The 19,280-nt window shown below is 47.5% G+C and overlaps 1 protein-coding gene across 3 annotated transcripts in view; it reads left to right on the top strand.

Annotated features, from left to right (window-relative positions):
• Window positions 1–19,280, top strand: part of ppfia2 (PTPRF interacting protein alpha 2) — an 89,806-nt gene that overhangs the window by 51,429 nt on the left and 19,097 nt on the right. For all 3 annotated transcript variants that reach the window (XR_005004624.1, XR_005004623.1, XM_036519868.1), the window contains exons 5-15: window positions 2,536–2,646; window positions 7,786–8,007; window positions 8,609–8,755; window positions 10,218–10,352; window positions 12,422–12,505; window positions 13,164–13,295; window positions 13,523–13,585; window positions 13,795–13,886; window positions 14,547–14,685; window positions 16,065–16,282; window positions 18,401–18,641. Coding sequence is in view for 1 of the 3 variants with exons in the window: in XM_036519868.1 (XP_036375761.1) it covers window positions 2,536–2,646; window positions 7,786–8,007; window positions 8,609–8,755; window positions 10,218–10,352; window positions 12,422–12,505; window positions 13,164–13,295; window positions 13,523–13,585; window positions 13,795–13,886; window positions 14,547–14,685; window positions 16,065–16,282; window positions 18,401–18,641 (1,584 nt within the window). In the remaining 2 variants the exon portion in view is untranslated. The remainder of the gene's footprint in view (window positions 1–2,535; window positions 2,647–7,785; window positions 8,008–8,608; window positions 8,756–10,217; window positions 10,353–12,421; window positions 12,506–13,163; window positions 13,296–13,522; window positions 13,586–13,794; window positions 13,887–14,546; window positions 14,686–16,064; window positions 16,283–18,400; window positions 18,642–19,280) is intronic.

Here is a 19,280-nt window from a genome sequence, read left to right as displayed (position 1 = left end):
TTGTGTTGCTGACTTGCTGCAAAGTTTTTGCGAAGTTGGTGGTCGTTAGTGGGAACCCCAGACCTGACGTTAGGGCTGAAAGCAGAGTGTTTCATAAGAGGCCATTAGCTCAGCGATATAACCCCGCTCATCAGCCACACACTGGAGGAGCAGATGCTCCTGTACTGGATGAAACGCCCTTTAGGCAAGTGCTCCAACTGAGACAAATTAGTACTTTCATTTAGCGAGGGCTTCTTCGCCTGCTAAGGAGGAGAAAGAAACCCTTTTTAATGATTGTTTCTTTTCTCGGCTTCCACGCTGCCTGAGAGCTGGCCTACCTGCGTTAAATCTGGCCTGCCACCTTCGCAGTTATGTGAATAATGTGAACGCCAGGATGGGACTGATCAAAGGACACACAGTGGAAAAGGAAGGGGGTGGGGTGGGGATGGGGGGGGGGGGGGTGTGCAGACATTAAACTGCAGCTCTGACAGAGACCCAGGCAGAGCAATCAGGCCCGAGTCAAAGATTGATCAGTGTCGTTCTGAGGAGCAGGAGTAGGGGCGGAAAGATGTCAGAACAAAGAGGGTGTTTCTGGGGAAAAAAAGGCAGACAGATGCCCTCGGTCTGTAATATCTCCCAGCATGCTTTTAATCTGCAGCACTACAGGAAAGGCTGTCGCAGACAGTGACAAAAGTCCAATAAGGAAAGGCAATCTGATGGGATGGGAAGGTTGCCCCCCCCCCTTATAGACAGACACTGGCATTTCCAGTGTACATGCTGTTATACAGCTGCAATAGTAATAACCCTGAGCAGACTGCGGGACTCCATAACAACACCAGCTTTATCAGAGTGACTTGCTGATTGGCAGTTGTTAATGGTGTTTTGTGTGGTGCTGAGGGGATATGGAATGCCCCCCCAAAAGAAAAGTTGTTATTTCCAGGATATGATTATTCAGATTATGAATACGTTTTTAGGAGAGTGATCATAGATGCTTACACAAGGTTGAAGATACATAAGTAGCAAGGTTCAGTAGCTACATCTTGAAAAGGCCTGTGTCAATGTCTGAAATCTTCTCCTTTGAGGAGTTGACACAAAATACATAAAAGAAAATGAATTTTCTTTCATTTTGCTTTTCAAAGCTCACGCTCTCTAATTTACAGATATTCTGTGTTTGGTGTTTGAATTATATCAAAGCAATTTATGGATTGTCAATCGTTGATAGTGATAAACTACAGATGATCATAATACATTCAAATGTATGCTAAGGAGCCTTACTTGCAACTTTGTTAAGGGAAATGATTTCTGATAGCAAATGATAATGACCAAATTAAAGCAAATCTCAATCTACCATATTATGGAGGAGTAATCAGATGAGTTTAAAGTTTGAACCAAAAAATGTAATTGTCAACCACAGCCAATCAATAATAATTCTGAAAACAAAAGAATATCACAATGGATGTATCACAATACCAGTCACCACAACACACAGCATTTGCTTATATCTCCTTCATAAAATGATAACACCACGTTACTGAAAGCATTATGTACGGTATGCTTAACAAAGATAAATATAATATATATATATATATATATATATATAATTTTTTTTCAGTATATTGTGTGTGTATATATTTTCCTTTTTGCATAGTAACCTTGTTTAAAGTCAAGTACTATATTCCCAAGCCAGTATATTATTACTTCAGCATTTGTTGCACAGTACAATAAATGTTTAATCTAGACAGCTGGTGTGTTTTTAATACATGAATAATTACGTGCTGAAGCAAAAAATCAGTGCACACAGGGTTGTGGGGTTGAGTTCTAAGAATAGCTGTGTGCTTGAAGTAGGTAATTATGGCTGTTTCTACCAAACAGCTCCTCCCGTTGAAAGCACCTGTAATGTATTTTTAAGTGAACTGTAATTTCTGTTGTTATCTGAATCCCACGGATACATAACCAACCCTGCCACATATGACTGACATAGAGATGACATATACTGATGGCAGACATAATAATAATTTATGTTCATATACATCAGACGATGATATATACAATGGAAACTCTCTCTAGCTCTCTGACCCTTAAAATGAACACAAACTTAATCAGCTGTGTTTGTTCTTTTTAACATGAAAGCCATACTCACAGTGGGCTCCTGATTCATTTTGTAAGCTAACTGCGGGTCACCTCTCATTGTCATTTCAGGTCAGTGTTTTTGCTGCACGTCTGTGCCCCTGTGTGTGTATGTGCGGGGGTCTGAGCATCCTGCGACCGTGCTCTGTTGCACGTGGCGGTTTTTCCTACGCTTTTATTTCGCTGTCACACCAGGGTGCACATGGGACAGCACAGGGCCCGGGGATTATGGGAAATTTCCCTGCACAACAGTATCGCCAGCGTCAGGTTCCCGCCTGCGTGTAGACACACGCACTCGTAAAAGGGGTTTTCTTTATTTTTACTTTCATCCACATTTTAGAATAACAATAACAGTAAAGACATCAAAAATGTGAAATAACACAAAGTCCCAGTGTGATGTGCGTGTGTGTGTGTCTCCCGCTCCCCCAGATTGTAGCCTTACGGGAGCAGAATGCACACATCCAGAGGAAGGTGGCGTCGGGCGAGGCGGCCGAGGAGCTTCTGGAGGGCACGGATGCCGGGCAGAAGGTCCATGGCAAGGTGGGCAGCCGCACCCTGAATCCGCACCCCAAATCCACACCCCGAGTCCGCACCCCGAGTCCGCACCCCGAGTCCACACCCCGAGTCTGCACCCCGAGTCCGCACCCCGAGTCCACACCCCGATTCTGCACCCCCAGTCCGCACCCCGATTCTGCACCCCCCAAGTTTGCACCTAAATCCACCTCCTGCTCCTCTCTACAGACTTTGATTCTATGCCCAACAACAATGTCACTCACAGCTGTGTTCTCATTCTGTGTATTCACAATTTACATCCTTTCATGAGAAATGCCTCTCTGAACAGCAATGTCAGGAAGGTTAACTATATGTACAGTGCAGCGCTGGTGAGCCCACTCAAGTGTATGATAATGTCTCCATAATGAAGGCCTTCCCCTGCTGTGGACCTTCATCTGCATATCTGAGCAGAGGGATGCTGCTGATTGCCATGACCGGGTGACAGACTCCACAGATTAATTAAACTGTCTCAAAAGTGCAGTTGGGAATCACGTTCTGTACCTATATGGGCACACGGGTAGACAAGTTTTCTGCAAATGTTATTTATGTGAGCAGGATCAGACAGAAGGAAGAGTGATGGTAGCTCATGCTGCATTGACATACTGAAATGACCTCAGCACTGCGCAGCTGAAATGACATCACTGCAGGGCCTGTCCTAATGCAGACACTGTGCAGCTGGAATGACATCACTGCAGAGTCTGTCCTAACGCAGACACTGCGCAGCTGGAATGACATCACTGCAGAGTCTGTCCTAACGCAGACACTGCGCAGCTGGAATGACATCACTGCAAGGGCTGTCCTAACGCAGACACTGCGCAGCTGGAATGACATCACTGCAAGGGCTGTCCTAACGCAGACGCTGCGCAGCTGGAATGACATTACTGCAGAGTCTGTCCTAACGCAGACACTGCGCAGCTGGAATGACATCACTGCAAGGGCTGTCTGAATGCAGATACTGCGCAGCTGAAATGACAATAATGCAAAGTCTGTCCTAACGCAGACACTGCGCAGCCATCAGTGCAGTGGGCTATATGGCCCCCTCATTTAAAAAAGAGGCTCTTTTCTGCAGATGAAATTCTCTGTCCTCAGGCCTGAAAAACACTCATACACATGGCTCCTCTCCTCCAGTGCTTTCTATGGTATCTCAGAAAAGTGGAAGTGGTAGTGGAGTGCTTTGGTCGTGGAGTGCTTTCTACAGTAGCAGCGGGCCCTTGCTGTGTATTGTAGGTGACACTATGACACGCGTCTGCTCTTCTTGAGGATGTGGCAGAGCACAGCAGCCTGATTGAAGTGAGTGCGCAGTAATGCGGTTCAGCAGCCTGACTGAAGTGAGTGCGCAGTAATGCGGTTCAGCAGCCTGACCAATGGAAGGCCGGGATTCAACATGTGTTAGTGTCCTCATGCTGAATGGTGCGGAGCCGAGCTTTGGATTCAATATGTGTCAGGGATGCTCAGAGATAACAGCTGCTGCCTTTTGAGTTTCATCAGGAAACAGAAACGCTGCCCTCACTTTGCTCTACAAACCTGTAGCTTTCTTAATTATCAAGCCCACCACAAACAGCACCATGGAGGCCTATAGCCATCTTCACTGCCTAGTTCACAGCGATAATATGGCCAATTTACTGACTTGTCTATGTCCCTGGTGTATAGCGACAATAAAATGTCTTAAAACCACAGTCACTCTGGTATGCGCTCACAAAAGATCCCATTTTACGTCAGTCTAATGCCAATAAGCATATTTCACACATATTAAGCAGTAAAGCTTACCCACGGCCTTGTCCCTACAGTAATAACTTTTCATGGAGGTTGTACTGCACAAAGCCGAGTGTGCCTCGCTGGCTTTGACACTGTGCCATCGTGCTAATTTCAAAAGAATTATTGAGTGCAGGATTTTCAGACACCCTTGCTGGTTGTTCGCAGTGCAGCACATCCTCCAATAGCACAACACCTCAGACCAGACGATGTGATTTCTCTCCAGCCAATGGAATCACTCCCCGAAGAGACATGATGTATGAATCGGGCCAATCAAAGCTACCCATGAGCGCACTGCGGCTCCCCCCCCCCCCCCCCTGGAGTACCAGACAGGCCTTCCACTTCAGGAATACCTGAAAAGCTACATCCCCCTGTGTGCTATATTAGACTGCGGAACATGGATGTTGAGGTTTTCTTTCAGGGCGCAGGGACTTGTTAAAGTTCTGGGTAATTCAGACTGCTTGTATTAAACAAGATGAAAGGAATGCAGGAAGTTGGAGAGAGTCCAGGAGCAGCGGAGGGAGAGAGGGAGAGAGAGAGAGAGACAGAGAGAGAGGGCCGAGCCATGAAGAGAGAGAGATGGTGAGAGAGGGAGAGAGAGTGAGAGAGGGAGCGGGAGAGGGAGAGAGAGCGAGGCCTGTTGCGGTTCTGAGTGTATTAAAATCCCCAGATTGAGTGGAGTCGGGGGCCTGATTTAGTGCGTCCTGTTCCTTGGCTCGATGAATCATTGATCAGAGGCAGGGTGGAGAGAGGCCCAATTAGGCCCTTCGGCGCAGATGGATGACTGCAGATGGGCATCTGGCCCTGCCGCTCGGCGCCACGCCCGCTGGGGAGGGCGGGCGTGTCGCTGTCACACCGGGGTGCACACGGGACGCCACAGGGCCCAGAGATTATGGGAAATTTCCCTGCACAACAGTATCGCCAGCCTCAGATTCCTGCCTGCGTGTAGACGCAAACGGAATACTTGTTGATAGTAGCTGTATCTCATATGAAGTCTCATATACAGTACCAGTCAAAAGTTTGGACACACCGATTCATAGTTTCTTTTCTTCTTTCCACATTTTAAAATAGTAGTAAAGACATCAAAACTATGAAATAACACAAAGGGATTTCTGCAGTGACCAAAAATTGTGAAACAAATCAAAACTATCTCATATTTTAGATTCTTCAAACCAGCCAAAAAATAGTTTAATTTTTTTTTGGAAAGAAATTCATACATAGGCGTCAACTTCGCTATTTATATTTGTCAAAGAAACAAGCGTTTCAAGCATTTAAGCGTAAGTCTTTTAATCAAGAAGTCTTTGAATGCATTTTTCCACCTTATCTTAATCAGGTGTGTCCAAACTTCTGACTGGGACTGTAAAGAGGGAACTGATGTCTTGCTCGTGGAGGAAAAAAGAAATCACCTGTTTAATGCAGCTGTTTATGTGTTTCACATGAAATGATTTTACTTGCGCCTGTAAAAACAGAAGCGAAACACTGCTGCACCGTCATCGCTGCCGCTTTGAATCCCCTGCGCGTTTCTCAGACGGTGTTTACGGCGAGCCGGCTCCATGCCGCTGTGGAGAGAGCGGGGTGATATTGCCGCTTTATGAATTCCTGCCCACCTGGTGTTTGCTGCTGAGATGCTCCAGGCTGTAGCCCATTATCTCCCTGTCAGACGTGGTCAGAAGTGAGATGTTTATTTGCGAAATGTAATCCCAACCCAGTCCTGCAATCCTCTCGTCCTCCCTCTTATACATGCTGAACGCCACCACCCCACCAACCCCCCCCCCCCCCCCCCCATACCCCTACCTGACACGGGCCAGAACGCCTCGCCACAAACGCGTCTCATTATCGCGACGCCTAAAATCAATCACTTGGCGGCGGTGCGTTTGCCGTCTCCTGCCTCCGTGGGGTGTCGCGCGTCTGAGCGGGCGCAGCGGGATGGAGGTGAGGCCGCTGTCTCCACACGCGTCAGGCCGCTTGAGACACGTCTCTCTCTCTCCCTCCCTCCCTCCCCCCCCCCCCCCCCCTCTCCGTCTGTCTCTCTCTCTCTCTTTTGCTCTCTCTCCCCCCCCCCCCCCCTCTCTCTCTCTCTCTCTCTCCCTCGTCTGGAGGACACCCGCTGACTCACCCGGCTAAGTGGCAGGAGATTTCAATCTGTGTTTACTCTGTTTACTGCACAACACACTCCTCTGGAAAATGATCCGTACAAAAATTACTTTTGCAAGTTCTAGCAACTTCAGTATAATAAAGGATGGCCTTACACTTGTGTCTTAGGAGTGACTGAAGTGTGCTTAACTGATCGTTACATTACATTGTATTCATTTAGCAGACGATCTCATCCAGAGCAACTTCCAGCACAAGAGAACAGGAATGTATCCATTGAATCTGAATGAGCAACAGTGTCAGACCAGGCTAACAACACTCCCAGACCAGTGAGTGTGAACATAGCACTATTCAAGCCCTACCCTGCGCTCACACCGGCAGCAACAACAAGCGACAAAGCGGCCAGAAGTCATTCATTTCCAATGGTCACTGAGTGACATGGCGGAAATGCAGACATGCAGAACTTTATGCAAATGAGCAGTGACACAGTCAAGCAACGGCCAATCAGAGGGCAGATGTGCTCCTCTTATATTCTTTCGCTGTGAAACATTTGTAGCCCACTTCCTCAAAACTACGTTAGCAACGCCCACAACCTGGCTGCAAGTGGCAGCGACACAGCAACTTGGCAACATACAGCAACAAAAAGTCGCTGCCGGTGTGAGCGCAGGGTTACCCGAAGTTAACCTGTACAACCTGACTAGACAAGGGAAGGCAAGTACACTACCATACATCAGTCACACATCACCATACTACACTAAACAGCAAGTAATACAAGTAACAAGGGGTGTTAGGGGGTGGGGACTGAGGTGGAATCGAAATGCAGTCAGAAGAGGCGGGCCTATAGTCTGTGTCAAAAGATGGCCAGTGGTTGCAGAGCATAGTGATCTTGGCAGAACATGATAGTAGTACATGGTTCCTGGATCTTAATGAACTGCTGGGATTGAGATGGGGATGTGGTGTTAGGGTAGTGCCCCAGGAGTGCAGTGGCTCAACATCACAACTGAACCTGCTAACACAGGAAGTAGTGATTTTTTACAGCGCAGAGGCCCAGAGTTGCATGTTGGGAAGCTATACTTTAGGAGAACATGCCTGAGCTGATGGAGCGGAGGTGTAAGTGTGAACAACGTCAGGCTTGAGTTGACTTTGCCAGGTGACCACTATGGGAAGTGGAGAATTGACTGATGGTGGTGTACCCCTCCATACTCAGCCTTGTGTCTGTCTGAAGCCCGCCTCTGACTCCTCCTGTGTTCCTGTCCGTCTGTCTGTCTGTCTGTCCACGAGCAGCGTCTGTCCAACGGCTCCATGGAGTCGGCGGACGAGGCCAGCCAGGTGGTGGAGCTGCAGGAGCTGCTGGAGAAGCAGAACTACGAGCTGGCCCAGATGAAGGAGCGCATGTCCTCGCTGTCCTCCCGCGTCTCCGAGGTGGAGCAGGAGCTGGACACCGCCCGCAAGGACCTGATCAAGTCCGAGGAGATGAACAGCAAGTACCAGAGGGACATCAAGGAGGTGGGCGTGTACACACGCACGCACGCACGCGCACATACTCAAACGCACGCCCTACTCAAGAAAGACACCGACGAGGTGTGCTGAACAGACGCGTTTGGAGAGAAGCTCAGAGATCACGCTTCTTCAGAAACGGGCCGGTTAGCGCGGCGTACTCTCTGTACCCTCCAATTTGTAAAAATGTCAACGAAAACCCAAAGTGCTTCCCGCAGTCTGAATGTGAGCCGAGATTGCTATTGATCGCTAATGATTATGGCAAACTGAGTCTGCGAGAGAGAGAGGGAGCTGATCTTTATCTGCAAGGCCTCTGTAATTACAGCGGTCCGGACCGCGTCTCAGAGCCGCGCTACACTCCGCCTCGTGATACACGTCCGGGAACACAAAGGGTGCGCAGCGCTGAGTGTGCCCTGCAAATGTCAGAGCGGGAGATTAATCAGCCGTGGTCAGATGAGAGGAACAGTGAACAGTGAGGGCTAATGACGGCGAGCAGAACATGTTTCTCTTAATGATTAGCTTTCCATTTGATGTTTGAATGCATGTGTACAATGGCTGATGATTGTGTGTGTGTGTGTGTGTGTGTGTGTGTGTGTGTGTGTGTGTGTAGGCCATGTGTCAGAAGGAGGACATGGAGGAGCGCATCGTCACGCTAGAGAAGCGCTACCTCAGCGCCCAGCGGGAGTCCACCTCTCTGCACGACATCAGCGACAAGCTGGAGAACGAGCTCGTCAACAAGGAGGCCTTCCTCAGACAGGTGAGCCTTTTGTGGTGTCCTAAATGCTGATCCCAGACCAGTCCCTCTCTGACACTCTGCCTCACACACTAATCCCAGGTCAGCCTCTCTCTGACACCACGCCTCACACACTGATCCCAGGTCAGCCCCTCTCTGACACTGTCTGAAGCACTGATATCAAGCCTCTCTGCCTAGGGTCTTAAACACTGTTTGCAGTTCAGCCATTATTTTATCCTGTGACTGAAACACTGATTGAGAAGTCAGCCTTTTTGTCCTTGCATCTGAGACCCTGATACCAGATCAGTCTATCTCTGTGACACTTTCTCCAAGGCCATCATTATGTAGTTTGCAATAAGACATCCTAGCAGACAGAGAGCCTACAGTGAAGACAATGGGTGTAAAATAGGCAGAAAATGGGCATGACATATTGCCTTTCTTTATCTTGAGTTAGTTATTTATCATACCCTTCCTAGAAATGCTACAAAAGTATCCTCTTCATTGTAAAACATCTCTCCTGGCTGAGAAACTGTGGAGTTTTTGCGCTTGAAAGATTCCAGCCTGGTGTCTGGTGGTTCTGTTTGGTGATGTCATGTGGAAAGGTCACCGTGGGTCAGGATTAAACCTGCAGCTGCCTTCATGTTTGGCAGGCAGGAGTCTGCTTTTCACGCGTCCATACGCATGCAGAAATCGGACTGCCACTGTATCCAGCCCTGAGCTGGAGTGGGGACAGGTCAGCCTCACCCGAGCGCAGAAATAAATTCTGACTTTCCGCTGCCTGCCTTTGACGGCATCCTGGCAACCGCCCTGTGATTCTTTATGATGTCGTCCTTCTAGCAGCGAGCATTCCGGAATGAGGCGGCAGCGTGAAAGAAGAAACACAGACACAAAAATAAATTACCCTGCACACCCACTGCGCATAAACACCCTGGCAATGATTGGCTTAGGGGCTCAGCGGGTCAGTCTCCATATCACCGCATGATAGCAGCCACACCCTGCGGCTCTGAAGTCAGCCGTTTTAAGACAGGGAACTTAAGGACAGGAAGAGTGTGCCACTGGCTGCACTGACCTGAGACCTGCCTGTAGACACCTCTCTGTTCCTGGTGCTGTAGCTGCGCTGAGCTGTGATGGGCCTTAAGAAGCTCCTGCAGAGCGTGTTGGATGATGCTTTGCATAAACCGGTGCTGTGGAGATCTGAGCATCTGTCCTGTACGAGACCGTTGCCAAGCACTCATTGAAAATGGAAATGCATGAAATTGAACAGAACCAGGAGCACCAAGAGCACAATGTTCAGCTGTCAGTACTGCGACCAAAATCGCCTCACAAGGAGGAATGTGGTATAACAGCAGCTTTCCACCAAGAGTAATTATAGTTAATGTTAGTTAGCAATAGTTTTAAGGTCTATTGTATTTACCCAGGCTGCCAACAAAATGTGGAAGAGCGGGGGGGAAAATGTAATCCTATTCATCTCTCCGCGTCCTGTTAGATGGAGGAGAAGAACCGGCAGCTGCAGGAGAGGCTGGAGCTGGCCGAGCAGAAGCTCCAGCAGACCATGAGGAAGGCAGAGACCCTGCCAGAGGTGGAGGCCGAGCTGGCCCAGAGGATCGCCGCCCTCACCAAGGTAACGTGCTGTGTTCGCACCCGCCACACATCCGCGAGCACGCCTCAGCGGACCCTTCCCCACGGGCTGCCCTCCCATTGTGACGTCATTTTGTGCTGTAAACCCATAGATTCCTGTAGACCAGTGGTACTCGTCGGCTCTGTTTGTGCTTTATGATGTCACAAATATTGACAGGTTGACAGAAGGAGCTTGTGTTACCCCAGAGTGAGGTCACTGAAATTTCATTCCATCCTTATTCCAAGTGTGTGTCCTGCGCTGTTGTTGTTTGTTGTATCACTACTGTTGTTTGGTCTTTGTTGTTGTCACCTTGACGTTGTATGAAAGAACTACTAGCAGCACATAGAGTCAAATTCCTTGCGTGTGTAAAAGTATACTTGGCCAGTAAAGTCTGATTCTGATTCTGATTCTGAAATGACTTGTTAAATAGATGTAACAGCATGCAAGCAGATCATCAGTGTCCATATGAGCATCCAGTACAACATCTGTGTTCAGGAATAGCCAGTCAGAGAGCAGAGAGGCCAGTGGTATAGGGTCTGCAGTCAGAGAGGCCAGTGGTATAGGGTCTGCAGTCAGAGAGGCTAGTGGTATAGGGTCTGCAGTCAGAGAGGCTAGTGGTATAGGGTCTGCAGTCAGAGAGCAGAGAGGCCAGTGGTATAGGGTCTGCAGTCAGAGAGGCCAGTGGTATAGGGTCTGCAGTCAGAGAGCAGAGAGGCCACTGGTATAGGGTCTGCAGCTGCTGATTGGCCAAGGATCACCCAGGGCTGGGTGGGAATGGAGGCCACACCAAATGCAGCAATCACATTCTAAGCCAACCCCCACATGAACACTGATCTCTGATCAGTACTCAGAAAGACAGCACTTTGCATGACATCAAGTGTTGCCTTGTTAAGCACTGATCAGAGATCAGTTGCTAAGGGGGATCAGAGAGCCAGCGTTTCCACTGTGTTTCTCCTGTATGTATCTGTTTTTTTTCTGTTCTGTTCTTATTTCTTTTTCATTTTATCCTGTTTTATAGGAAGTGGAATACTCAAGGGCTGTTGTGAACTTTAAAAGATATTAGTGTTAGATGCAACAGATGCAAATATCGTTAAAAGTTTTTCTTTGCAAATAAAGGGGAATTATAAAAATGCCTCCATCTGAACTCGTTAGGCCATCCAGTCTGAACTGGATGCTAATGGCAAATGCAGTGCTGGAGTCACGTCTGAAATAGCAGCAACACACATATACACATGCTGGTTCATAACCAGTGTCCTGTTACTGTTTCAAAACTCAAAAGTCTCAAAAATGTTTTTTTGCAATTTTGTGCAAATAAGCTTTTCATGTTCCATTAAGTTCACAGCCATGTTAGACTTCTTTTTCGTTTTGTGTGTTTTTGTGTTTATATGTGCGTGCGTGCATGTATATGTGTGTGTGTGTGTGTGTGTGTGTGTGCGCGCGCGCATGTGTTTTTACCCTAATTTCTGACACTTGGATTTGTCCCTTTCCCTTTGGCTTGTTAGTGTGCCCAGCGCTTCCCTACCTCCCCTGATGAGTATAAGTTTGTTATGGAAGCTAAACTACAGGACATGAGCTGCATACTTAGGAAGGTAGTCCTGCAGGACTTCAGCTTCTCTTGCTAATTAGAATCCATCAGACTCTTCCTAAATTATGGTAGTGAGCTGTTGTGTGGTTTCTGCTTCTGAGGGCTTGGTTCTCCTCTTTTCTCTGTGCAAAGAAGGCAGGTTTGCGTTGAAACTATGGGGAAAGCAATGCATGTCACATTTCGCTGGTCTTTCACTGCTCATAGGCTAAACTGCTATAGCCTCTAGCTCTCTGTCTCTCAGTATTATAGGCAGGTCTTTGCAGCTGACAGATAACAAGTGGTCTTTTCAGCTGTCTGTCTGAATGCTGGTGCTTTACTTTGTACTAGTTTCCTTATAGCAGTTTGCAGAAAGTAGAAGCTTTGCTTGTCTGTCTTGTCCTGCCAGTGCACACATTACGTCCATGCCTGCTAAAGTAGTGGGTCCCCACCCCCTGCCCCTCTTGCCCCCCCCCCCCCCCCCCCCACACTCCACTCCCATTTTCTATAGGCTGAGGAACGTCATGGGAGCATCGAAGAACGCATGCGGCAACTGGAGGGCCAGCTGGAGGAAAAGAATCAGGAGCTGCACAGGGTGAGTGTCCCGGAGGCCTTACACACGGCAGTGCCAATCAAGTAATGGCCGCCACATGTCACCATCCTCAAGCTGATCTGCGCTCTGCGCTGCAAGCTGGCTGCTGGGCATGAGAGGGTTAATGGCTTGCTCGTCCCAGGTGCAGTGCATGGCTCAGTTTATGCCCTGTCTTTATGCCCTGCTGTGGACTGGGAACAGCTTTGCCTCATCTGTTACCATTAGGCTGGTTATGAATGACTCTGAACATTGCAGGCAAAATTAAATTTGCCAGAGGTGTTTCTTTTGATAAAATATTTTAGCATACTTTATGTTAAAACAGGTATTTTTAGGATCATTGGATTCAATGTCTAATGTTTTGGGGTTTTAATAACAAGCTTCCCATTTCCTTTGTCTTTTTAGGAACTTTGAGGTATTTATTTTTATGTGGGATTCCCTTTTAAAGTAAGAAAAACAGGAGCCCCATAAAAAAACTGCTGAACAAAATGGAAAAAAAAGAAAAAAGAAACTGCTGTAGAAAATGTTTCTCATACACCCCATACACCACAAAATTCAAACTCATGACGTGGAAAACCCAGGAGAATACCTCATTATCGGTAGGGTGTTCATCACATCTGAGGTTTGTGGCTTTTGTGGTGCGGTTCTTGCGGGTTTTCTGTAGGCCCGGCAGAGAGAGAAGATGAACGAGGAGCACAACAAGCGTCTATCGGACACCGTGGATCGTCTCCTGACAGAATCCAACGAACGACTGCAGCTCCATCTCAAAGAGAGGATGGCAGCACTGGAGGAGAAGGTGAGAATGAGGATCCACCAATGGAACGGTTTCCCGCCAGAAAGCACCGCTGCATGTCAGCTGCTATTGGCTGTCAACTGCTATTGCTCCAACAGTCTCACAGTGCAGCTTTTAATCTATGAAATTGCCTCAGGGATTAAATATTAGATCTTTGTTTTGACAACAAGCAGGGATTGTAAGAACTGCTGTCTTTGTTTATGTTTAATGAATTATTTCTTCCTTTTCAGAACGTTTTAATTCAAGACTCTGAAACCTTTAGGAAACAGCTTGAAGACTCTATCCATGAAAAAGTAGGTCATTGAGATTGTATATGGAGATGATTATTTAAGTCTTGCATGAGATATATTGTAGATTTAATAAAATACAACAGCTAATACAGTTAATTTCAGTATTATGTGAAATATTGAGTCTTTCACCAGGGGTAAGTGTTAACTCATGCTGGGATTTAAGGCATCACCGCAGTTTTGACCAAAGCACTTTCCCTGCCTGTTCCAACCAGTCTCACCTGGCTGAGGAGATCGAGAAGCTGAGATCAGAACTGGATCAGTTCAGACTGAGGGCCGGGTCCCTCACAGAACCCACCTTGTCACGGTACAGAACCCTCTGTCAAACCTGTGTTTGTTCCTAACCGGGCGTCTCCATCCTTACAGAACACCACACTCAAGCCAGTTTGATAGTAGCTTGGTACAGGACAGAGCTGCTTATTACAGTTTTACCCTGTGGTTCAGCAGCTCCCTTCAAAGCAGACAGAGATACTGAAGTATGTGTGAATGACAGTAATGCTGAATTGGTGAAGTAAAGCACAGGAAACAGAAGGATTGCTGACTTGCCTGAAGCCGCTGAAAGAACTCTGCCTTTCTATGGAAAAGGAAACAAAGTGGCACCTGTCCCGTTCTGCACACTGAAATGCTGTTTCAGTCTTTTGTATAATGCTGTACCTGCTCTCAGACTGATATGAGATATGCCACTTTGAGACAGGGAACGACACTAATGCGGGTAAAATGAGTTTGCCGATGTATACATTTTTCACACCTGTTTAGAGATGCTTGTGTTGGTTCATTATTATATCAGTTGTTTGTAGCTATGAACCAATGTTTTGATAACTGAGCCTTATACCCACCTGTGAGATCAGTCTGTGGACAGATTAACAAACTTGCATTTCCTGGGTTTCTCTATGCCTGTGAATTTGTTGGCCGGCGGTTGGTGCTGTGCTTACCTGTGCGTTCGGTGTTATTCGCTCTGTCCCGTCAGGTCTCACCTGGACACGTCCGCAGATCTCCGCTACTCCCTGGGCTCGCTGGCCGAGACGCAGTCCGAGCACTACAGGTCAGCCAAGGTCATCCGCCGGCCGAGGAGGGGCCGCATGGGCCTGCGCAGGGAGGAGCCAAAGGTGGGCGCTCCTCATCGACGCTGTGATTGGCCACTCTGTGCGGAGGGAAAGAGTGCAGTGAGCAACTGTGTAGCGTGAAGGGAGCTGTATTCTTTAAGCGGCTAATGAGGACATTAATGCATTGCTATAATGCCCTTTAGTGTAAACCCAATGGACAGCCATGGGGGAATATATTACATAGTAGACAGATTAGGACTACTCAGATTAGTACCTCCTCCTCTTTGTGTGTGGATGCTACCTTGGAATTGGTGAGGTAATCACTGTTCTTATTTGGTTAGCCATAACACTTTCTATAGGGATTGGTATAAATACATCTCCCTGCTAAAGCAGATATAAGAAATCCCGTCTTTAAGCACATAAATGATGTCAACTTAATTCATATTTGAGCATCGAATGAGATGTTCCTGTATACCTACAGTGCTTTCATGGAAACAACTCATTTGCAACTCTTGCACTATTCTATCGCGAGATCTCATCTGTGATGCATGAGCATCACACTTTAGACTCTTCTAACGTCCGCAGCAAGTACGAGGGCCCCGAGAGCGTGCCTGAACTCAGGCGTAATTAGCTCTGCTGTCCGATGTCCCGGGATACCCTGGGGTCCAGTAGAGAGCTAATGCAGAGCTGTAAGTTATCAGAAAATGAAAGAGTGTGCATTAAAAACAAACTTTCCTCCCGGGTGCACGGTTTTGCCTCTGCCAACTGAAGAATTTACTACAGCAATTATCCTGAATAAACAAGATGAAGCTGGAGAGGGGTGAGAGTAAACTGCCAAATGCAGGCTGAAGACATCCATTACTGGATACATGTACAGTACAACAATTTTAGCACTCAATTTGCCAATACATATTTAGATACAAGAGCATTCTTATTGTTTTATATGATATCAAACTGTATATAGTTGATATTTTGTATGTATATACTTTACAACATTCATTAAATGATCCATCCTTTTTTGAAGATGAGGCAAAGATATTCAGAACTTTTGGCATGCTACCTTTGTCATTGAAGCGGTTTTTACTGGCGACAAATCAGTGAAAATCAGTGTCTCTATTTTAAGATAGGCTAAGAATAAGCTCCTGCCTCGTTGCAGCAAATTCATATAAGACCCTACATTTTCTGAAGAAATCTCCATAAAGCATGAAAAGTACTGTCTGTAGAGTTTTAAAAGATTTGTGTGAATGTCACAATTGCCTCTTCCTGGAAAGTGACAAAGATGGGGAGCCAATGATCGAGTGAAGATCTGGTGTGCTCTTGTTACCAGGTTCGGCCTTCCTGAGTGTGGCCTAAGGCCGAACCTGCATTCCTCTTACTCAAGGCAGTTGTGGGTGTGGTTATCCTGCTAAGCCCCTCCCTCTCTCCCTCTCCGCCTCTGCCAGGCCAAGTCTCTGGGCGAACAAGAATGGAGATCGCAGCAGCTCGGCGTCCTGGGAAGCCACCACTTTGAGAGCGACACAGAGATGTCGGACATCGACGACGACGACCGCGAGACCATCTTCAGCTCCATGGACCTGCTGTCGCCCGGCGGGCACTCGGACGCCCAGACTCTGGCCATGATGCTACAGGAGCAGCTGGACGCCATCAACAAGGAGATCCGGTCAGTGGCCACAGGAAGTGTACATACAACATATGTACACTTCCTGTTTCCTGGCTTCCTGTTTCCTGTCTCCTCACTTCCTGTTTCCTGTTTGCTGGCTTCCTGTTTCCTGTCTCCTCACTTCCTGTTTCCTGTTTGCTTGTGTTACAGTGTGTTGTGTGTTTCGGTAGCTTGTGTTTCAGTGTGTTGTGTGTTTCGCTAGCTTGTGTTTCAGTGTGTTGTGTGTTACAGTAGCTTGTGTTACAGTGTGTTGTGTGTTTCAGTAGCTGGTGTTGCTACCGAACTGTTTCCTGTTTGCTGGTTTCCTGTTTCCTGTCTCCTCACTTCCTGTTTCCTGTCTCCTCATTTCCTTTTTCCTGTTTCCTGGCTTCCTGTTTGCTGGCTTCCTGCTTCCTGTCTCCTCATTTCCTGTTTCCTGTTCCTGTTCCTGATGTACATATGTTGATTTAGTGGCTGCTGGTTGGAAGACTCCATTTGTGCAGATACTTAGTTCAATATACAGTTCTTTAGTAGATTGGAACAAATGTCGACCTTCTGGTGCAACTCAGTAAATTTAGAGGATTCTGTCTGGAGCTGTCAGTCTTGTGACTTTCACTCATTGTTTTACCTGGTTTTTGCTGTATGTAAAACCTTTGACTGTTCCTTCCAAATGGTGTTAAGCCTGCCGTCAGCTGGGTGTTTTAATGAGCAGACCTCCGACTACAAGAGTCCACCAGTTGTTGTATTTCCTCTGCGCTCCTGACCTCTTTTTCTCAAAAGACGGCAGAGGGTTGAGTTCAGGCGAGGCCAGCTGAAAGGCCCTGGCTGTGGAGGCTGTGTGCCATGCCCCTGTGGCTCACTCAGGAGGGTCAAGCTTCCGATGGGTTTCATCTCGCTCCTCTCCCCCACCGCTGGCGTGCAGACACATCGCTCGGGCCTCGTGCCTCGGGTTTCCGTGGCGATGTAATGGAGCTAATGATGCTAATCGGTCGGCAGCAGCATGCCTGGCCCAGTCGAAACATACCCAGCCACGCACACACAGAGCCACATACACACACACACACACACACACACACGCACACACATAGAGCCACACACACACACACACACACACACACTCTCTGCTTCCAGGAGCTAATGCCCATGGACTCAGTGTCTCAGCCAAGATGTTTGGTGCAGAGCGTGAGTCTATCCAGCAGCACTGCAGACTGCATCTCAGACACGACGCCTTGATAAAATTTCCAACTGACAGACTAAATGACCCAAGTCTCTGCTGTTTTCCACAACATACAAACTTTACAGTTAACTCTTTGATGGAAAGGAGGGACCCAGCGCTTCTCATATGGCAGTGCTTCTAGTTTTCAAGAACACTTCCCATGGCCAGGAAATAAGATGGAAGTGTCCTACCCAGCATGCAATGCCACCAGCTCCCACACAGACTCAGCCACTTCACACAGCATTGCAGTGCCTGTGTACACTCCACACAGGTGCACAAAACACACACACACACACACACACACACACACACACGAAAAGTGGGCTTACAATCTGTTACATCACGCTGAATTTTTAATCTGTTATGGAGACTTTTGCAAAGTAGCCCTTGTTCATTAGCATGCTAAAGGAATTAGTAGAAAAGGCCCTTGCAAGTCTTCTGCCGGAGGTATTTGCTAACTTGAGACCCAGAAAACTAACAGTGGTGTTGAGCCCGGGGAGTAAGAGTTCTCATCTAATTAGGAAGTTAGGTACTCTGTGTGGTTATGAGTAATGAACCGGCTTTTACCCTCTTTACCTCGGTGCTTCGCTTCTAATTGAAGTGCCCCTTAGGGCCCTCAGCTCGGTTCTCACGCAAATCCCGATCAAACTGCCAGGCACGCGAACAGAGGCTCCCGACAGCTCCTGTTGAGTGAACGATCCTCATCTCAATTGCCAGATTTTGCGAAATTTCAGGCTGATCAGATGAAGGAACTTGGGACGCTTATGAACTTAAGCCAGCTGTCGTCATGTAATCACAAGCCTTTAGATCAAAATGTCTTTGAATGCATGTTTCCGATTATCTTAATCGGGTGTGTCCAAACCTTTGACTGGTACTGTATGTAGGCTGCCAGATTCATTCTGTTGTCTCGGTCTGTGTCCCAGGCTGATCCAGGAGGAGAAGGAGTCAACGGAGCTGAGGGCGGAGGAGATTGAGAACCGCGTGGCCAGCGTGAGTCTGGAGGGGCTGAACCTGGCCCGTGCGCACCACCCAGGGACCTCCATCACTGCCTCAGCCACCGCCTCCTCCCTGGCCAGCTCCTCCCCTCCCAGTGGACACTCCACCCCCAAGCTCACCCCCCGCAGCCCCGCCCGTGACATGGAGCGCATGGGCGTCATGACGCTGGTAAGATGGCCCCGCCCCCCTCACGTTTATTAGTGAAACGTGTTAAAGGAAGAGCACTGTGGTTTTCTGTCCAATCCCTGACGGCCTGACTGGATCTGCTTTTCATGTCCTTTCTTCATGAAATTAATCTCTTACTTTATTGGGTTAGACCAGATTATCTTCTGGCAATGTAGAAACATACTAAATGCTGAACCAGAACTGGAGAAAGCTGAACTGAGGAGCCCTGACCTCAGAAAATATAGTGATGGGATGAGTTAGTGCAGCGAAAAAGTATCCTCTACATCGTTTTCTTTCTCTCTGAGTAAGTTGCTCTCCAAATGTGGCATGCTGGTTGTTATTCCATCAGGTGGTTGTCTTACTGAAAACGTGCATTTCCATATTCTACAATTCTATTTTTAAATGGATCTTAACAGATTGTGGGTTTGGCTTTTTCCGTTTGCTCTGACTCTGAACAGCTTTCAACAGATGGATGGTTGGTTTCAGGTGGCCAGACACTTCTCCTGTCAATCAGTCAAAACTATCAGTCAATTAGTCAGTAAGTCAGTCAGTCAGTAAGTCAGTCAGTCAGTCAAGTGAGCAAATTAGGCTCATCTAGAAACAGCGTAGGAGAGTACATAAGAGAGAGCAAAGTTACTTAAA

The sequence above is a fragment of the Megalops cyprinoides genome, chromosome 25 (assembly GCF_013368585.1).
Source record: "Megalops cyprinoides isolate fMegCyp1 chromosome 25, fMegCyp1.pri, whole genome shotgun sequence".
Lineage (NCBI taxonomy): Eukaryota > Metazoa > Chordata > Actinopteri > Elopiformes > Megalopidae > Megalops > Megalops cyprinoides.
This window is presented reverse-complemented; position numbering and strand designations above follow the sequence as displayed.